The sequence below is a fragment of the Myxocyprinus asiaticus genome, chromosome 21 (assembly GCF_019703515.2).
Source record: "Myxocyprinus asiaticus isolate MX2 ecotype Aquarium Trade chromosome 21, UBuf_Myxa_2, whole genome shotgun sequence".
NCBI classification, from domain to species: domain Eukaryota; kingdom Metazoa; phylum Chordata; class Actinopteri; order Cypriniformes; family Catostomidae; genus Myxocyprinus; species Myxocyprinus asiaticus.
Window position 1 is genome coordinate 1,957,505 of NC_059364.1, and position 18,650 is coordinate 1,976,154.

The window sequence follows — 18,650 nt, forward strand, 5'->3', positions numbered from 1 at the left end:
AAAATGATCTAAACCTTCATAAAACATGATTTATTTAATTGACAAGCAAACTGGCATAAGATTTTAAGTTTTGTTTTGAGAGAAATCTAATCAGATTTAATGAGATGTATGCATAAAACAAACAACAACAACAAAACTGTTTGCCAATGGGGTAAGGAAAATAAACTTAATTAAAAGGGAAAACAAGTTTATTTTGCTTACCCCATTGGCAGATTTTTTTCCTTGTTTTAAGTCTAAAATTTTGTCAGATTTATCTTAAAACAAGACTTAATATCTTATCCCATTTTCCTTGAAAAGTAAATAAATCTCGGCTTAAGAAGTTTAGATAATTTTACAGGAAAATGACAAAAACACTTAAAAAGAAATTATTTTTTGCAATGATTATTATTATTATTTTCTTACCCGATTTCCAAATAATGTTTTGTTGTTTGAAGCATACTGCATTTCTCCCTAATTCTGTTATCTTTATATTATAAACAGAGTATCATGTCTACTATATTGAAAAATATCACTTCATGTATCTTGTTTTAAGGATGTTTATATATTTTTACTGGAAAACAAGACAAAAATACTGATTAAGAATGTTTTATTGAGTATTGATGCTGACTATCACCCCTGGAGTCATGAGTTCGAATCCAGGGTGTGCTGAGTGACTCCAGCCAGGTCTCCTAAGCAACCAAATTGGCCCGGTTGCTAGGGAGGGTAGAGTCACATGGGGTAACCTCCTCGTGGTCGTGATTAGGGGTTCTCGCTCTCAATGGGGCGTGTGGTAAGTAGTGCGTGAATCACAGAGAGTAGCATGAGCCTCCACATGCTGTGAGTCTCCGCGATGTCATGCACAGCGAGTCACGTGATAAGATGCACGGATTGACGGTCTCAGAAGCGGAGGCAACTGAGACTTGTCCTCCGCCACCTGGATTGAGGTGAGAAACCGCGCCAGCACGAGGACCTACTAAGTAGTGGGAATTGGGCATTCCAAATTGGGAGGAAAAAGGCATAAAATATAAAAATAATAAATTTGAATTTGTTTGTGGTCTGAGTGTTTGGACTGCATTGTGCTGTTTGTTTTGAGCTGTTTAATGTTCTGGTCATCTAGTCAAATGGTCATCTTGACCACAATGCAAAGCTCTGCTCCTCTCAGCGTTTAGATCCACCAACGGCAGAGGAAAACAAACAGTATGATTTAAAGACAGAACTAATCAAATTTGACTTTTTCAAAAACAGAGAGACAGTAGACAAACTTGAGCTAAAGAGGACTGAGTTTGACACCAAGACTGTGTTTTGGAGAGGAGAGACACAGGAAGTGAGATTAGAGGAACCCCACGTATTTCAGCAAAGGTAGGATGCCCCTGTTTTTGCTGATGAGTCGCTACCATCAACATGAAATCAAAACTGACTCTATTTACTTTCTTAATGCATGTTCCTGGTCTTATTGTGAGTGATACATCAGTGCACATTATTGCATAGAAATCACGTTTGACTTTGTAATCTTTCATCAAAATGTCATAACTTGAAACAACTTGTCTGACTGCGCAGGCCACTGGTGAATTTAAACCAGTACACAAACAGATATTTAGTCATTGTTTTAGGCTACTTGTAATATCTTGTTTCATTTGGAAATATGTTACTAATAATGGGTTAAATGATGTTTCATGTCAACTTTAACACCTCTATTTGTCTGTTGAAGTGTGATTAGCCCTCTGTGATTCACTAGAGATCTTTTATTTAGAGTTTCGTAAGTTTGAGGGGCGGTTCTGTGGCATTCGCTGATAAGAGGCACACACCAAGCACGCTTAATAAGGAATGTGCATGATTAACATGATTCAAAAAAACACATTAAAGCCTTATTGGTCACTTATGATGCATGCAACTTTTTTAAACTCATAGTAATTAAGATAAATACATGCATTTAAAAATTCACTTGTTACACTGGACCATTTAAAATGAACTAGTGAATTTAAAAATGTGCTTAAAAATTATTCAAAGAATCTTAAAGGAAATGGTGACCATTTACAAGACCTGTACATGCTGATTATAGTCTACTGATTAAATTCTAACCTGAAATCTTGATGAAGCCTACCATTCATTTTACCCAAAAAATGTTACTGCATTAGTCATTCTAAAGAACAGCATGGCAACATGGCTTAAAGTTTGTGGGCAAAACCAGAATGTTAGGATGTACTGACTTATTGACAGGGAGGGAGCCGGGAGTTTTTCACAGGGGTGACCGGACAGGGGCCATCAGTCTGTGGTGGCACAGAAATTTTCAGGCAGCGTTTTCGTATCATCATTGCAGGAAAGCGGAGGCGAGTGGATACAAAAACGGAGGGGAGTGAATACAGTGACACCTGGTGACCTTGGTGTGCGCACATGTTAAATCTCCTGTGTGTTGCGGTTGTACAGAGACAGTTCCACATCTAAAAAACTAAATTGTGTTCAAGGCAAAAAATTACCAAAATGGCAATTGCAAGTGGGGTGGCCAAATGGGGTGGCCAGGCATCGGCCCATGACCCCTGGCCACCCCCTAGCTCAGCCCCTGCTTATTGAAACATTTGTCATGAGCCTGTTTGTTTATATATTTTAAAATTAAAATGTTAAAATTTTACTAAAATTTGGTGAATCTTTGGTTGTCTCTACAGAACTGCATGTCCACAAATATTAAAACAGCAAATTATTTTTTATTTGTGTACAGGGGACACTTAAGGTATAATAAAGTTGCTCCCTTACAAGCCACCCTGGCCCCCCAGTCAAAATGGTCTACAACCACCCGTTTTGAATGCTGCCAGAAAAACACACACACACACACACACACACATGCACACACAGAGCTCTTTGTGGTTGTTATTGTGAATGAGTTGCCAGGAGACCAATGAAAAGGACGAGAATTTTCATCACCTTCTGTCACCTTCCACTCGCCATTCTGTCTGTTTAGGATAAAGTGTTAAGGGTTGAGACAGACAGACAGACAGAGATACAGACAGACAGACAGACAGACAGACAGATACATAGATAGATAGATAGATAGACAGACAGACAGATATATAGATAGATAGATAGACAGACAGACAGACAGATAGATAGATAGATAGATAGATAGATAGATAGATAGATAGATAGATAGATAGATAGATAGATAGATAGATAGAATGATAGACAGACAGACCGAACGATAGACATACAGACATACAGACAGACTGAACGATAGACAGACAGACAGACTGAACGATAGACAGACAGACAGACAGACAGACAGATCGAACGATAGACATACAGACAGAGAGACCGAACGATAGACAGACAGACAGACCGAACGATAGACATACAGACATACAGACAGAGAGACCGAACAATAGACATACAGACAGACCGAACGATAGACAGACAGACAGACAGACAGATCGAACGATAGACATACAGACATACAGACAGAGAGACCGAACAATAGACATACAGACAGACCGAACGACAGACAGACAGACAGACAGACAGACAGACAGATCGAACGATAGACATACAGACAGAGAGACAGAGAGACCGAACGATAGACAGACAGACAGACCAAACGATAGACATACAGACAGACAGACAGACAGACAGATAGACCGAACGTTAGACAGACAGACAGCCCGAACGATAGACATACAGACATACAGACAGAGAGACAGAGAGACAGAGAGACCAAACAATAGACATACAGACAGACAGTCAGACAGACAGACAGACAGACCGAACGATAGACATATAGACAGACAGAGAGACAGAGAGACCGAACGATAGACAGACAGACAGACCGAACGATAGACATAGAGAGAGAGAGACCGAACGATAGACATATATTCAGACAGTCAGACAGACAGACAGAGAGACAGAGAGACCGAACGAAAGACAGACAGACAGACCGAACAATAGACATACAGACAGACAGTCAGACAGACAGACAGACAGACCGAACGATAGACATATAGACAGACAGAGAGACAGAGAGACCGAACGATAGACAGACAGACAGACCGAACGAAAGACATAGAGAGAGAGAGACAGAGAGACCAAATGATAGACATATATTCAGACAGTCAGACAGACAGACAGAGAGACAGAGAGACCGAACAATAGACAGACAGACAGACCGAACGATAGACATAGAGAGAGAGACCGAACGATAGACATATATTCAGACAGTCAGACAGACAGACAGAGAGACAGAGAGACCGAACGATAGACAGACAGACAGACCGAACGATAGACATACAGACAGACCGAACGATAGACATACAGACAGACAGTCAGACAGACAGACAGACCGAACGATAGACATACAGACAGACAGTCAGACAGACAGACAGACCGAACGATAGACATATAGACAGACAGAGAGACAGAGAGACCGAACGATAGACAGACAGAGAGAGAGACAGAGAGACCGAACGATAGACAGACAGACAGACCGAACGATAGACATACAGACAGACCGAACGATAGACATACAGACAGACAGTCAGACAGACAGACAGACCGAACGATAGACATACAGACAGACAGTCAGACAGACAGACAGACCGAACGATAGACATATAGACAGACAGAGAGACAGAGAGACCGAATGATAGACAGACAGAGAGAGAGACAGAGAGACCGAACGATAGACAGACAGACAGACCAAACTATAGACATACAGACAGACAGTCAGACAGACAGACAAATATATTCTTAATGCAAAATATAGATATTTCCTTTGAATTTTGGTTAAAACATGACCTGAACAATGTCTTGATATTCACCCATTACCTCAACAGCTGTCTCTCTGTTAGAGGTGAGTGATCTTGTGTCTTTGGTCCTGATGGAGTCACAGTGCAGTGCAGCTCTTGAAGGGGGCGCTGATGAGTGAGTGTGTGTGTATGTGTGTGTGTGTGTGTGTGTGTGTGTGTGGAGCTGAACTCCTGTGGAGCAGCACTGAGCTGGAGGAGACAGGAGGCTGTCAACTCACTCCTGACTGCTCTGAAGCGGACATGGATGATTCTGAATCCCTGATGTCTGACCGGACTCTCTATGTCTGCACCGACCCACAGCGACCCCTGCACGACCCCTGCACGACCCCACCTGGGCCCTGGCTCTGTACGGAGAACTCTGCTTCAGATCGGACATGGTGAAGTACGCTCAGACACTCAGCAGTCACAGTGAATCACCCACTCTTGAGGACAAATCACAGGTGGGCTTCATACATGCCTGAATAATGTCTGTGTACAGCTGCAGTTTGAATACAAACCTTCCATATGGCTGATGCTAATAACATAATTATAAGCTTTATAAGTGAGCTGTGAAATATATGGTAGCAAAAACATTACCAAAATAAATCATGAAAACTAGTAATAATGCCTCATAGTTGGATGAATCTCACAAAAAACATACCAAAGTCATATTACACTTAAAAAATAAATAAATAATTTATGTATTTAATTAATTAATTAGTTATTTTTAGGTATTTATTAGTATTTTTAGGTGTAATATGACTTTTTTTTTTTTTTTTTTAGATTAATCCAATTAATTAATTAATTAATTAATTATATTTTGTATAAATAAAATAAAACCAATTTTTAGGATCAGTAATATATTTTTGGCATTGTGACAACATTTCCATGACAATTAAACACATTTACCCCAAAATTCTCATTACTGTAATGCATATGGACATTTTAATTTTTAATTTATTTTTAATTCTCATTATTGTCAATAATGACTCTCATTAGATTCTCATTGCTGTTATATTTACTATAATAAAAGGCAGTACAACAAATACTCCCTTGATGTATAAATAATTCACAATTTAATTCATGTCAATATTTTGTTTATTTATTAAAAAGCCCGTGCCTATCCATGCATATCTCTCAATCACCATTACATTACATTCATGCACTCTGCAAAAACAATCAGAGCTTTGAAAATTCTGACATATACATTTTAAAAGTTATATTTAAAGTGTGAACTAATATATCTGTGTATTTTCATATATGCAGCCTGCTCTGTCATTATAAAGATCTCATTATTTTACATCACAAGCTATTATGATGTCATCTTACCATCTTACCTCCTCCCTTAATTTCTGATCCTGATATAAAGCAACTTATAGTTTATTCAAGGTGTACATTTATCACTGTGTGAGCTTCCTGGAAATTGATCCCATGACCTTGGCATTGATGAACTGCACCTCTGGACCTGCAGCACTCTGAAGATCCTGCAGTGCCTCACTAGTACTGTTACCCTCATCACATGTCTTTTGTGCCATTAACAGGAACACTCACTCTGATGGATGTATTCAGCAATTCTTCTACAAGTATCGCTACTTTTGCACCCCTGAAGAACTCAGCACACTGAGGTACAAATACCACATTACTTACTTTGTGACAGGATAGATAGAGGCGATGTGTGTCATTTGGATGTTCAAATACTTTCTCATATCCCGAGTCAGCTGTAAGTAATCCATTGATAGTTTGACTTCCTAAGGAGTGTAAACACTGTGACTCTGTGGTGCTTTCAAATCATTAATCTGTTTGTTTGAGCGGTCTTATATGTCAACTTCAGGCTCAACCAATTGGGTGCATTTGGGGCGGGACTACCTTTTTTCCAGACCAATGGCAGATGGGGGAGTGTCTGAAAACAGACATCACATTTGAATGAAATGCAATTAAATCCTGTAATTCTATAACTGCAGAACCAGTGAAGATCCCTCATCAGACAGCAGCAAAGTGTGCCAGCGCACATTGTATTTAATACAGTTCTGGATCGAAGACGGTCTATCTGTGGACTTTAGCTCCAGATCTTGCCTTCTACACACACTGGAAACTTTCCTTTCATCTTTCATGTTTTCTTTCATTTTTTTTACTATTGAACTGCTCATTTAGACGGAATACTGTAGTGTGTTTGCATTTATGCTACTTAAAATAACAAAATAAGGCCTTAACATATTCAAAAATTAGCGCCTCCTAGAGGTAATTGGGTAGAAATATTTATATGAAAATAAATGTCCTTCACATAGCACCTAAATGGTCATAAATCAAATGAAAGCTCTTATTCTCTAACAGAAATACTCACATCAGCCCATCTGGCATCAACAATCGTGCCACAGTCCAAATCACATTTTTTACCCATTCTGATGGTTGATGTGAACATTAACTGAAGCTCCTGAACTGTATCTGCATGATTTTATGCACTGCACTGCTGCCACACGATTGGCTGATTGGATAATCACATGGATGATTGTTGGTGCCATATGGGCTGGTTTGAGTATTTCTGGGATTTTCACACACATCAGTCTCTAGAATTTACTCCGAATGGTGCCAAAAGCAAAAAACATCCAGTGAGCGGCAGTTCTGTGGACGGTAACACCTTGTTGATGAGAGAGGTCAACAGAGAATGGCCAGACTGATTCAAACTGACAAAGTCTACGGTAACTCAGATAACCACTCTGTACAATTGTAGTGAGAAGAATAACATCTCAGAATGCTATTCTGAGACGCGGGTTGGCGCTGTTTTGGCGGCACGAGGGGGAGCTACACAATATTAGGCAGATGGTTTTAATGTTGTGGCTGATCGGTGTATATATACACCTGATATTAATATACATATATATATAAAATAAAATCAGAATCAATTAGACATAAGAACGACAGTAATACGCTTATAAATGTAAGCTTTAAACAGATAAATTCACACTAAATACAATTAATAAAACTTAAAAATGTCAAAAACATAGCAATAAACAACAGCATTAAACTAAATATTTCATTAAAACACTTGCATAAGTAAATCATTTTGTGAACTGTTTTTGAACCGTCTGAACTAAATGATTCATTGAAATGAATTGGACTTCCCAACTCTATTTGAGAGAGAGAAGCATGTTTGATTATTTGATTACTACACAACAGTAAAACAGTGTGCACAAAGTGGCATTTTGTCATGCTACATAGCTACTCATAGAATAAATCTCAGTTCTAGAAAAGTAAGAAGCATGGTTACTTTTAGTTAGTTACTACCCAACATAACATATCATGTATCTTATGATATACTGTATGTGATGTGTGTGTGTGTGTTCAGAACTTCCAGTGGCGTGTGTCATGTGTGGTGGAGCCACAGACAGCTGCGCTTAAAGAGAAAGCGATCTCCATCGCAGCAGCTCTTCATGATCACCCTCTTTGTTTTTCCTCTTTTTCTTCTGTGTTGTCATTCTTTGATTCAGCTCTAGAGGGAGACACATTATCATTGTCCTGATTTCATGCAGGTCTTGTTTGTAAAGCCATCATTAGTCAAAGGGCATTGAAGCTCCACATGCTGTTTTACAAGCATGTCTGTTCATCTCTCATTATGTTTTATTAATGTAGTAATATTTCAGGATTGTCATCCAGTTCACTTTCTAAACTCTAGAGCTCGTGGAGTGACAGAGAAATCTGGAAACATCTCTTCAAACACAATCTCAGATAGCACGGAATAAAGTGCACAGTGAGCTATGAGCCTAAATAGCACAATACATAGATCTTCAAATGATAAAATCACATTAAAGTCGAAAATAATCATCTCTGTCACTGCCTGCAACATAGTAGGCCTATTCTCAGGGTGTACTCGCACTAGGCAATCTGTACCATGCCCGAGCACGTTTGACCCCCAAAGTCCAGTTCGTTTGACTAGTGTGATCGCTCCATGCCTTGCCCTGGCACAGTATGCTGAACCGTGCCTTGGCCCACTTGAAGAGGTGGGCTTGGGCACGGTTTAGTTGGCTCAGGCATGGTAGGCATCTAGTGTGATTGCTAACCGTGACCAAGCACGGAACTCGAAACATGACGACAATGATGTGACTGGGCAAAGGGATCACTTTGGTCTACGGCATAGGGGCAGTGTTTACTGGAAATATGGCCAGACGAGAGTATACAGGAACAACTGGATACAACACACAAGAACACACAAGAGCTACAAGATATTTGGTAAAATAATTGTTTAAAATTTAACCCTCCCCTCCTAGATTTCATTGATGTAAAATCGTCAATGACTTCGTCATATCTGCCCAGCAATCACATGGTTGATACTAATTATTGCAAGACCACTAAGTAGATCCTGTGTCATTGTGTAGCCCACCTATAGGCCTAATGTTTATCATGGTTATCTTATGTTTGTTCATAATGTAAGAATACATTATGAACATCCATAATCCTAACCATATAGAGACTTTAAAGCTGAGTAGCCTGTCGGGGCACCTATCTCCCATCAAGATCTTGCGAGCTCTGTGCGGGGGCTGGGTGGCACAGTTTGGGGTACCTTTCTCCCATCACGATTTTGCAAGCTCTGTGCAGTGACGGCCTGGCAGGTACCCTGTCGTGCCGCCCCAGAGAGCGTTGGCGCACTAGGCGCCTGCCTATATAGCCTATGCCAGGATCCGCTACTGATCAAACACGTCCATCCATTGTGTGTTGACATGGCCTCGACGCACGTGTGAACAGCCCATAACTCGCCCTATAGCCTACTTGAAAAACTGTCCTGAACCTGGCCCAAAACCTGTAGGTTTGTCGGGTACCGTCAGACTCAGATTGGGTTGAAGACCTCTAAACACGTGCAGAATAACCGAATAGTGATTCTGGTATTTGAATACCATGCACATCCCTATTAATAATGCATGATTTTGGATCAGTTCATAATTAAAAAGTACATATAACTGACCGTGTAAGACATTGCTCCAAACTTTTCTTCCATCAATTTGAAAAATCCAACCAAATCTGCCAAGTGCCCTGTAGCGCATAAAGGTGAACGTAGTCATGTGACACATCATGGGGGTCCTCCATGGTGTACCGGCCCATAGGCCTCTCAGTTCTTAATCTGCCTCAGCAAGGTCCCCGACTCCCTGATGTAACTTTACATAGATAAAATTGGTAAGCGATTTTATCATGTTAACATATTTTTAGTGTAAAACAAGTGAATGTTGGCCCCATTCACTTCCATTGTAAGTGCCTTACTGTGACTTATTTTACTTTATTTTATAAACAAAGGGCGAGTCAATAATTGTATGTGGTAATCAATATTATGCCACAAATGCAGTTGATTGAACTTAACTTGTATTGAACCAGGAACATTCCTTTAACAAATAAAATACAATATCAGTGGTACAAATTAAGTAATCAAGTAATATTAACAATTAAAATAAAATATCAGTAGTATAAATGAAGTTAAGTAATACTTACTAATAAAATACAAAATAAGAAGTATAAAGTTATCAAGTAAAATTAACAAAGTATTTATAGGGTAAAGTAAAATATAACAACACATTAACTGTCGTCATTAGAGTGTCTTTTCTGTCTTTTAAAACCCTGATCTAACCCTTTCATTTGTATGGGTCAGGTGTGTATCTTTAGATGCCCCACCACTAGAGGGCAGCAGTCGGCTTGTGAGTGATGTTCTGGGGCAGGACGGCCTGCTGCAGACACACATCAGATATGCAGACAGTGTCTCCAACTGGGTTTCTGCTGAACTGGTCATCTGTGACTCAATCTAGGTGATGCCTCAGATTTTACTCTGAATATTTAAAAAACAACTTTCATAAATGAAATCTGGTTATGAAGTGACTTACAGTGCACTCAAACTATATATTTTATTACTATAAAAACGAACAAAGCGATGACCTTTGACATTGTCAGCAGCATGCTCTACCTTTTCCTATAGGTTGTCGGATGTGTTTTTATTTCTCATCATTTTTAGGCACAAAAAGCTTTGCTTGCTCGATTTCTTGCCATTGCCAGGTATTGCTATGAGACGAGAAATGTCTCCACAGCCATGCAGATTCTGTCTGAACTGGAGTATGTGATTGTGAGACAATTACCTGGAAGAAAAAGACTTGTACATAATCCCTCACTCTGAATGTGATAATTGATCCTGCAGTACATTCATTGAGAAAGCAGTAACCTCATAAGCTCGACTGTATTTGTTATATTTGCATTATCCGGCCACGCCAGCAGCTGAAATGTTAATTGCCTGGTCATTTAAACAGATTAAACACAAACTCTATTCTGCAGTCTATTTAAAAGCATAAATGGATGATAATCTAATTTCTGCATTTTGCGCAGAAACAACACAATGTTCATCGTATATAGTGTGAAACTAAATTGCATGATAAATGAGTCTAATAAAGCATGCTCGTTCCCATCTTAATGAGTTTTACAGTATTTATTTTCTCTTATTCGGTTATATCTGAAATGGATTCGAAGGCATGCAATCAGCTCTCTGTGAAGGTGTGTGAGGTTCTGGAGGAGCTCAGGGCTGCGCAGGTGAGACACCCAGAGAAAAAGATTTTTGGTCCATTTTCCAGTCAATTTTAAATGCATATATCTGCTTAAAATATATTTTGTCAACTTTTAGGGGTACACTAGCATTTAGAAGATCTGAAAGCTAACAGACATGGATTAAAAGCATTAAAACTTCATCTGGGAGCAGCGAGGTCTGTTATATATTCTGCGTATGTTGCAGGTGTTTCTGAAGAGTGGTGATCTGTGCCTGAGGGTGGCCCACTCTCCCAGCAGCCCACATATTGGCCATGCACGTACAACAGCTGGAGATCAGAGCATTCACAATGACCAGCGGATCTTACAAATGGCCCAAACTCAGGTGAACACACCATATATCCAACCTGGTCTCATAGTATCACATTACTATACCTACATTTTTGCAAAGTGAATTTTACGTGGCTCATTGTACGTATCGCGCCAGTTGAAATGAACACTAGAGGCGCTACAGCAACAATTGGTTTTATTCATTTTAACACAAATCACTTCAGTAAAACAGAAGATTATCAGTTCATAAACACGTACTTTTCGCCCTGTTCCTCATACATTGCTATTTTACTACATCTAAACACTTTTACAATAGCAAATGACTTATTTTAACATTTGCATTACATAATCAACTACATTTACAAGCTTGTTCGAGTGTGATCAAATTGCGCGGTAGCTCAACTGATAGAGTCGCAAGTCGACACGTGAGCCCAAAGTGTCATAGAAGCACCACAAAATGACATGGTTTGGTTATTCATCTCACATTTGCTTTTTCTGACACTATCGGTTTCAGTAGTTAGTATGTTAATGTAATCTTGTGTTGAAGCAGTAAAGGTATTTGGCTTGCTGTCCGTATACTGGAGGGCTCAGAGCTCGAGACTCAACTCGAGTCCTGATTACCCCCACGGACTTTACTTATTTAGATAATGGATCTAGAGAATAGGTGGAGATGGGGTGGAGGTGGGATGTCAGGAGAGTTGTCACAGGAAGCAGGTAAGCAGCGGCTTATATACTCCTGCTCTTGGGCTGTGATTTGTCAGATTCAAATTAACATGCTCCTCCTGAACCTCTGTTAATTAACTCCATTTCAGTAGTTCGTATGTAAATGTAATCTTGTGTTGAAGCAGTAAACGTATTTGGCTTGCTGTCCGTATACTGGAGGGCTCGGAGCTCAAGACTTGACTCCAGTCTTGATTACCCCCCAAAAAGGCAATAAGATGAAAGAACAGTACCATGACTATGGCAGGAATTATTTAGGACAGCAAGCCAGTAACAATTCTATTTGGCAAATTGGCTTGGTGGATGCTTCTGAATTGTTTTTCCCAAAAAAAAATGTGTACAGAGAGGGAGTGCTTTACGCATTTGTTTGAAGGTGCGTTCTTGTACGATTGCTGGTCGAGAGGGCTACGCTGCAATTCAAACGAAAGACCACCACTCATCATAGAAGTGGGTGGGCTCATGGTATGTGAACAGGGAAGGTGAAAATGAGAGTTGGCTTGTGCTGCGTTCGAAAGGGAGGGCTCACACTGCGATTCAAATGGGAGACTGTTCTAAGAGAGAGAGGTTTAGCTCATGGTGTTTGAACGGGTAAGCCCAGCAAGCAGTCGAATGGGGAAGGTGGGAATGAGAGTTGGCTCACACTGTGTACGAAGGGAGGGCTCACACTGCGATTCGAATGGGAGACTGCTCTATAAAGAGAGAGCGCTCACGGCATTTGAATGGGTAAGCCCAGCAAGCAGTCGAACAGGGAAAGTGGGCACTAATTGGTCATGCTGCATTCGAAAGGGAGGGCTCACACTGCTATTCGAATGGGAGACTGCTCTATAGAGAGAGAGCGATCACGTCATTCGAACGGGTAAGCCCAGCAAGCAGTCGAATGGGGAGAATGAGAATTGGTTTGCACTGCGTTCGAAAGGGAGGGCTCACACTGTGATTCAAATGGGAGACTGCTCCATAGAGAGAGAGAGCGCTAGCGGCATTCGAACGGGTAAGCCCAGCAAGCGATCAAACGGGGAGAAGGCTCGCGCTGTGTTTGAGAGAGAGCACTCACAGCATTCGAACGGGTAAGCCCAGCAAGCAGTCGAACGGGAAGAATGAGAACGAGAGTTGGCTCGTGTTGTGTTCGAAAGCGAGGGCTCACACTGCAATTCAAACGGGAGACTGCTCCTTAGAGAGAGAGAGCTCACAGCATTCGAACGGGTAAGCCCAGTAAACAATCGAACTGGGAAAGTGAGAATGAAAGGAACAGGGCTTGTTTGCGGGGGTAGCCTCACTCAATAGACTACCCATAGATAGGGAAATATGGTGCTTTGAGAAGAGGAGGTGGTGACCGCTATCTCCTGTAATGCTAGCTGCAGTTGCTGAGAAGCAAAGAAAAAAAAGGCTTCGGCAGAAGCATGGTAAAAAAGCTGCTGCGGCAGTAGAGTAAAGTGGGCCTTCTGTGGGAGCGGAGTTTAAAGCACTGCGGCGGCAGTGGATTGAGTATTTGGGGGCATAGTGAAGGAGCTCCTGTGGGAGCACTGCTGTGTTTCCATTGCTGTAGATGCACTTCTATGAAAGTATGGAACTTAGACATTGAAAGCGCCTGTGGAGAAAATATTAACAACTGTGTACACACAATTGGTATGGGTGGAGCACTGTTGCTGTGGTATGGAGTAGGGCACAAAATACTTCATTCGATTTATTAACACCTGTAATTGAAGCGAAGGTTAGTTTGTACTTACCTGTAGGGGGAGCAAATATTAGTTAGGAATAAGTACATTTATATACAGCTGTAAGGGAAGCAGAAGGTTAGTTATGGAAAACGTGTCAATTACGTTTATATGCAGCTTTGAGGGAAGCGAAATGTTAGTTAAGAATACAACTTTATTACGTTTGTCATGGCAGGGCACTGCTGTGGCAGTATCAAAATGCGAAAGGGGAGATGCTGTGGCATAACTGAGAGTGTGCAGGTAATGCTGCGGCAGTATCGAGCATGGGCGGGTGCTGCAGCACATTATCTGGTGGGGCACTGTGGCTGCAGTATCAAATAGGGCACACATAGTTTATCACATTTAGGCACACCTTATTGTGTGTCGGGCTCATTTAAAACATGAGCATGGGAATTGCCAATGCCACGGTTAACAGGAAAAGCTAAAAGGCTCTTAAGATTACTGCACCACCACTACACTCGAACAGGAGAGCTCATACTGCGTTTCGGACGGGAGAGCCCACGGAATGAATGACATGAAATCTCACACTGCATTAGAAAGGGAGAGCCCACCCTGTGATTTGAGTGGGAGAGCCTGCATTGTGGTCGAACGGAAGGACCCACACTGCGATTCGAATGGGAGAGCCTGCGACCAATGCACTGAGGTTCACAATGTATTCGAACGGGAGAGCCCACACTGCAATTAGATGGGAAAGCCTGCATAGCGTTCGAACAGGAGGGCCCACACTGCATTCGAATGGTGGGTGGTGCAGAGTAAAAAACCTTGCTGAATAGCGGTTTGATGGGTATACATTTTAGCTGTGTCCCTCAAGTCTTAATAAGAGGAAACATAAGAGGAAACAGGAAACATGATTGCAGAGTTGTGGGAGATTTAGTGGCAGGGCCAGAAAGGTTTCCGCAGTTGCGGCACCTGGAAAAAACACATTTGCACTGCTTTGTGGTGTGGTGGGAGTTTTTTGCATGGTCGAAGGACACCACAGTTGCGGCACCTGTATAGCATTTTTGCGCTGCTTTGCGGTGTTGTGGGGGTTTGTTGCATGACCCAAAAGACGCCACAGTTGTGGCACGTGGACAGCATATTTGTGCTGCTTAGGGATGTTTTGAGCAAAGGCAGAAGCACCGCAGTTGTGCTTTCTTAACTAAAATGGTTGCCATCTTTGGCTCCTCGGTAGGTAATGGTGAAGGAAAGACACATAGACAGAGAAAGTGAGAGGTAAACCTGCGTACAATCCAGTGACAGGAATTTAAATGGGCTCTCGCAGAGACTTGCTGGAAGTAATATTGGTGAGACCCTGCGGAAGGCACAATTTCAGGCGTTGCTGTAGAAAAGACAAAATAATCATATTTAGGTGAAACTTTAGAAAAAATGTGCTAGGGAATACAGTACATCTTCATAAACAATGTGAAAAAATAGCATTAAATGATCTGAGAAATAAGAGCTTTGGCTCTGTACTGCATACAGATATGCATAGACTTGCAATCATCATTGAAGGATTCACTTTAGGCCATTCGCTCTTTAGGAGTATAACTGTCACCTGTAGTACAATATACTTCTTGCATAGGAAATGCATCGCATAGCAATAGGTGTGAATTATCTAGGAATGCATTGAGTTGCAGCTCTGCACTGCATACAGAAATGCAGGAGATATGTGCTGGGAAATACAGTACATCTTCATAAACAATGTGAAAAATAGCATAAAATGACCTGAGAAATAAGAGCTTTGGCTCTGTACTGCATGCAGATATGCAGGAGAAATGGACTTGCAATCATTACTGAAGGATACAGTTGTGGTCATTCGCTCCTTAGGAGTATGACTGCCCCCTGTTGTACAATATACGTCAATATATGTCAGTAACGCTGAAAGGAAGCAAGACACGTTGCAGAATGATTATGAATGAGTTGCTGTGTCATGAGCTGCTGTGGTAGCTTCTGTTGAACAACGAGACTGTTTGGATGGAAGAGCTGTTCTGGTGGAGCCAAATGCTTTGCAGGGAAGTTGATTCCGATGATCCGTCTGCCTGGGTCTGTTTGTGGGGAAATGGGCGGGGCTGAATGCCGGAAAGACTCTCATGTCAGGAGAGTTGTCACAGGAAGCAGGTAAGCAGTGGCTTATATACTCCTGCTCGTGGGCTGTGATTTGTCAAATTAAAATTAACATGCTCCTCCTGAACCTCTGTTAATTAACTCCATTAGGTTTAGGTTTTAGGTTTAGGGAGGTCATCGGTTTTGTTGATTTAAACTCAATAGAGCATTAACCTTAAAACCTCATCTGTTTGGGATAACATTTAATTCGCTTTTTGCACCACACAGTGGACTTTTCACTTCAGAACTGCCACAGTATGTGTAATGAACCACTTAAAGGAGCTGTTATCATGTTTAGCCATTCTAGGATTTCCAAAAGCTGCACCGTTGGATAAATCACACCACACTCCAAAGATACTAAAAGAGCCTTATTGAGACTACACGAGCAGAAGCACTTGTCAAGAACAGCAGCAGCACGATAGCGCCCTCAACTGACAGCTGTTATGAACGACATGGCGTAAAAATGGCACTAAGCCTCAATAATTCAATGCAATTACAATACTATGAGAATGCGCAAAATGATTGACAGGCAGAAAGCATCAGAGACAGCAGACACATTTTTGTTTGCTGTTTAAAACCTAGAGCTGTCGTAGAGACCGGTGAGATGTATCATGACACTTATTTCAGTAATATCTTTCAGGGAGAAGGCAAAAATGTTCCATGAAAAAAAAAATCACTTATAGCATCTTTAATGTCGTTTTGCAAAAGTGTTGCCACAGTCGCATCTTTTTCATGAGATCAGGTTGCATGTATAAGCTTACATTTATATGTGTTATTCATTTCGCAGATCCTGTAATCCAATGTGACTTTAAATTTAGGAATATAACAACGTAAGTGATTTGCCCTAAAGCCAGAATTGAACTTACTTTACATTACTAAACAATTTGCAAACATAAAATATCGCAAACCATTATTTAGAGGAGGTGATTATCTTTCAAACAAGGTAATCAGATGCATAGATCATTAGATAATCCACATGAAGCACAATGTTACATATGGCCACCAGGAGATGGCACCAAATAGATGACACAGACTCAATGATGACTCAGATGACACAGAATGAAACTCATTCTGTGAAATCTCATTGCTAAAATCATGCCTGCATGCTATGAAAACCTTTAGTCATTGTTGTGTTTGCATGTGTAATTAGTTCTTATGTACAGTTATTATGTTGTATTTGTTTGGAGATGTTTTTGGACACTATGATAAATTATTCTTGTAATGCTATAACTTTTTATTGCTTTGTCGTATCAACACAACATTTTTCTCAGTTACAGTTGACATGATTTGGAATAAAACAAAACAGTTTTACTTATTTACACCCAGAGATATATAATGTCAAATAAGAAAAATAAGAAAAAAAGTAAATGTTTAGCTCAATTATTGTTGTGATTTTTTAGCAGTTTCTTAGGCTGAGAGTTTCAGAATTTATCATAATCTATATCATTAAAAAAGCTTTCTTTACAGTGATACCAAACACTTGACCCTCCTTGTTTTCTTTGTCGAGTTATAAGCCTTTAATTTTGGGTATGCCACTAACACAGGACATCTTTAAAAACACCTTCAGAGCTTAAAGGGTTAACCTAAGCCTAAACTGTTTACGGTTACTAAACAATGCTGCAACTTTGCGCATTAATATATCGATTATTTTACAATGCCTTTGAGCACATCTCATCCAATCAGATTGTAGAAACAAAACTAAGTGAAACTTTTTCTTACTCATGTTACTATAGTTGCCACACAGCCCAACTTCTGCTCACACACATACACACTGCAGAAGAGACAGCTGCAGTGGGCAAAGGTCACGGAGAGTCAGATGTGGCGGTAATGACACAGCTGGTCATACTGCATGCTGGTGTGTTGAATTCAGCTCACCAGGTGTACATGTGTGTTATAAGTTTGTGTGTGTGTGTGTGTGTGTGTGTATGTGTGTGGGTGGGTGGGTGTAGCAGATGGTATATGATTAGAAATGCTTTGCCCGGGGACAGGAACCTGTGCCAGGTTTCCGCAGGCTGCTTTTGTAGGCACATTTCGGGCTGGGTATGGGTGCGTCCCAAGGTGGACACACAGCTGGTTGTTGTACATCTGTAGCACACAGCGCTGAAAATTAGGTCACTCACACACACACACACACACACACACACACACATTTAGATGGGAGAAGTCATGCTGAAGAATGAAAATATGTGATTCAGTCAGGTCGGATATTTGGACAGATTTTAAACTCTATGTTTTCTATTTGTGAACTGAATGGATTATTCTTTAATGTAACATTTATGATACAGTTTCATGGTTCAGTGCAACATCTCAACTCATGCAGCTTGTTGATGAGAGGTGGAAATAAAACATTTTTGTCTGGAGGGTGATGAAACATTTTTGGGCTGCCGCCCGCAATTTTTCACACTAATATATGAAAGCTCACAATTAACATGCTGTGAAATATTTGCAAAAAAAATGTCTAATTTTTTCAGAAATCCCCCCAAATAAAAAAAAGACTCAGATTATTCATCAATAATATTGTATGTGTTTATAAGCTTATGATAAACAATGTTTTTTG

The 18,650-nt window shown here is 40.6% G+C and overlaps 1 protein-coding gene across 1 annotated transcript in view; it reads left to right on the top strand.

Annotated features, from left to right (window-relative positions):
* The window catches only part of LOC127411680 (kinase non-catalytic C-lobe domain-containing protein 1-like), a 63,053-nt gene that overhangs the window by 38,585 nt on the left and 5,818 nt on the right, over window positions 1–18,650 (top strand). The window contains 12 exon segments of the mRNA XM_051647392.1: window positions 1,097–1,338; window positions 4,844–5,136; window positions 5,167–5,206; window positions 6,287–6,370; window positions 6,707–6,740; window positions 8,089–8,255; window positions 8,314–8,451; window positions 10,372–10,528; window positions 10,732–10,869; window positions 11,250–11,297; window positions 11,497–11,531; window positions 11,533–11,634. Of these exon segments, the coding sequence (XP_051503352.1) occupies window positions 1,097–1,338; window positions 4,844–5,136; window positions 5,167–5,206; window positions 6,287–6,370; window positions 6,707–6,740; window positions 8,089–8,255; window positions 8,314–8,451; window positions 10,372–10,528; window positions 10,732–10,869; window positions 11,250–11,297; window positions 11,497–11,531; window positions 11,533–11,634 (1,478 nt within the window).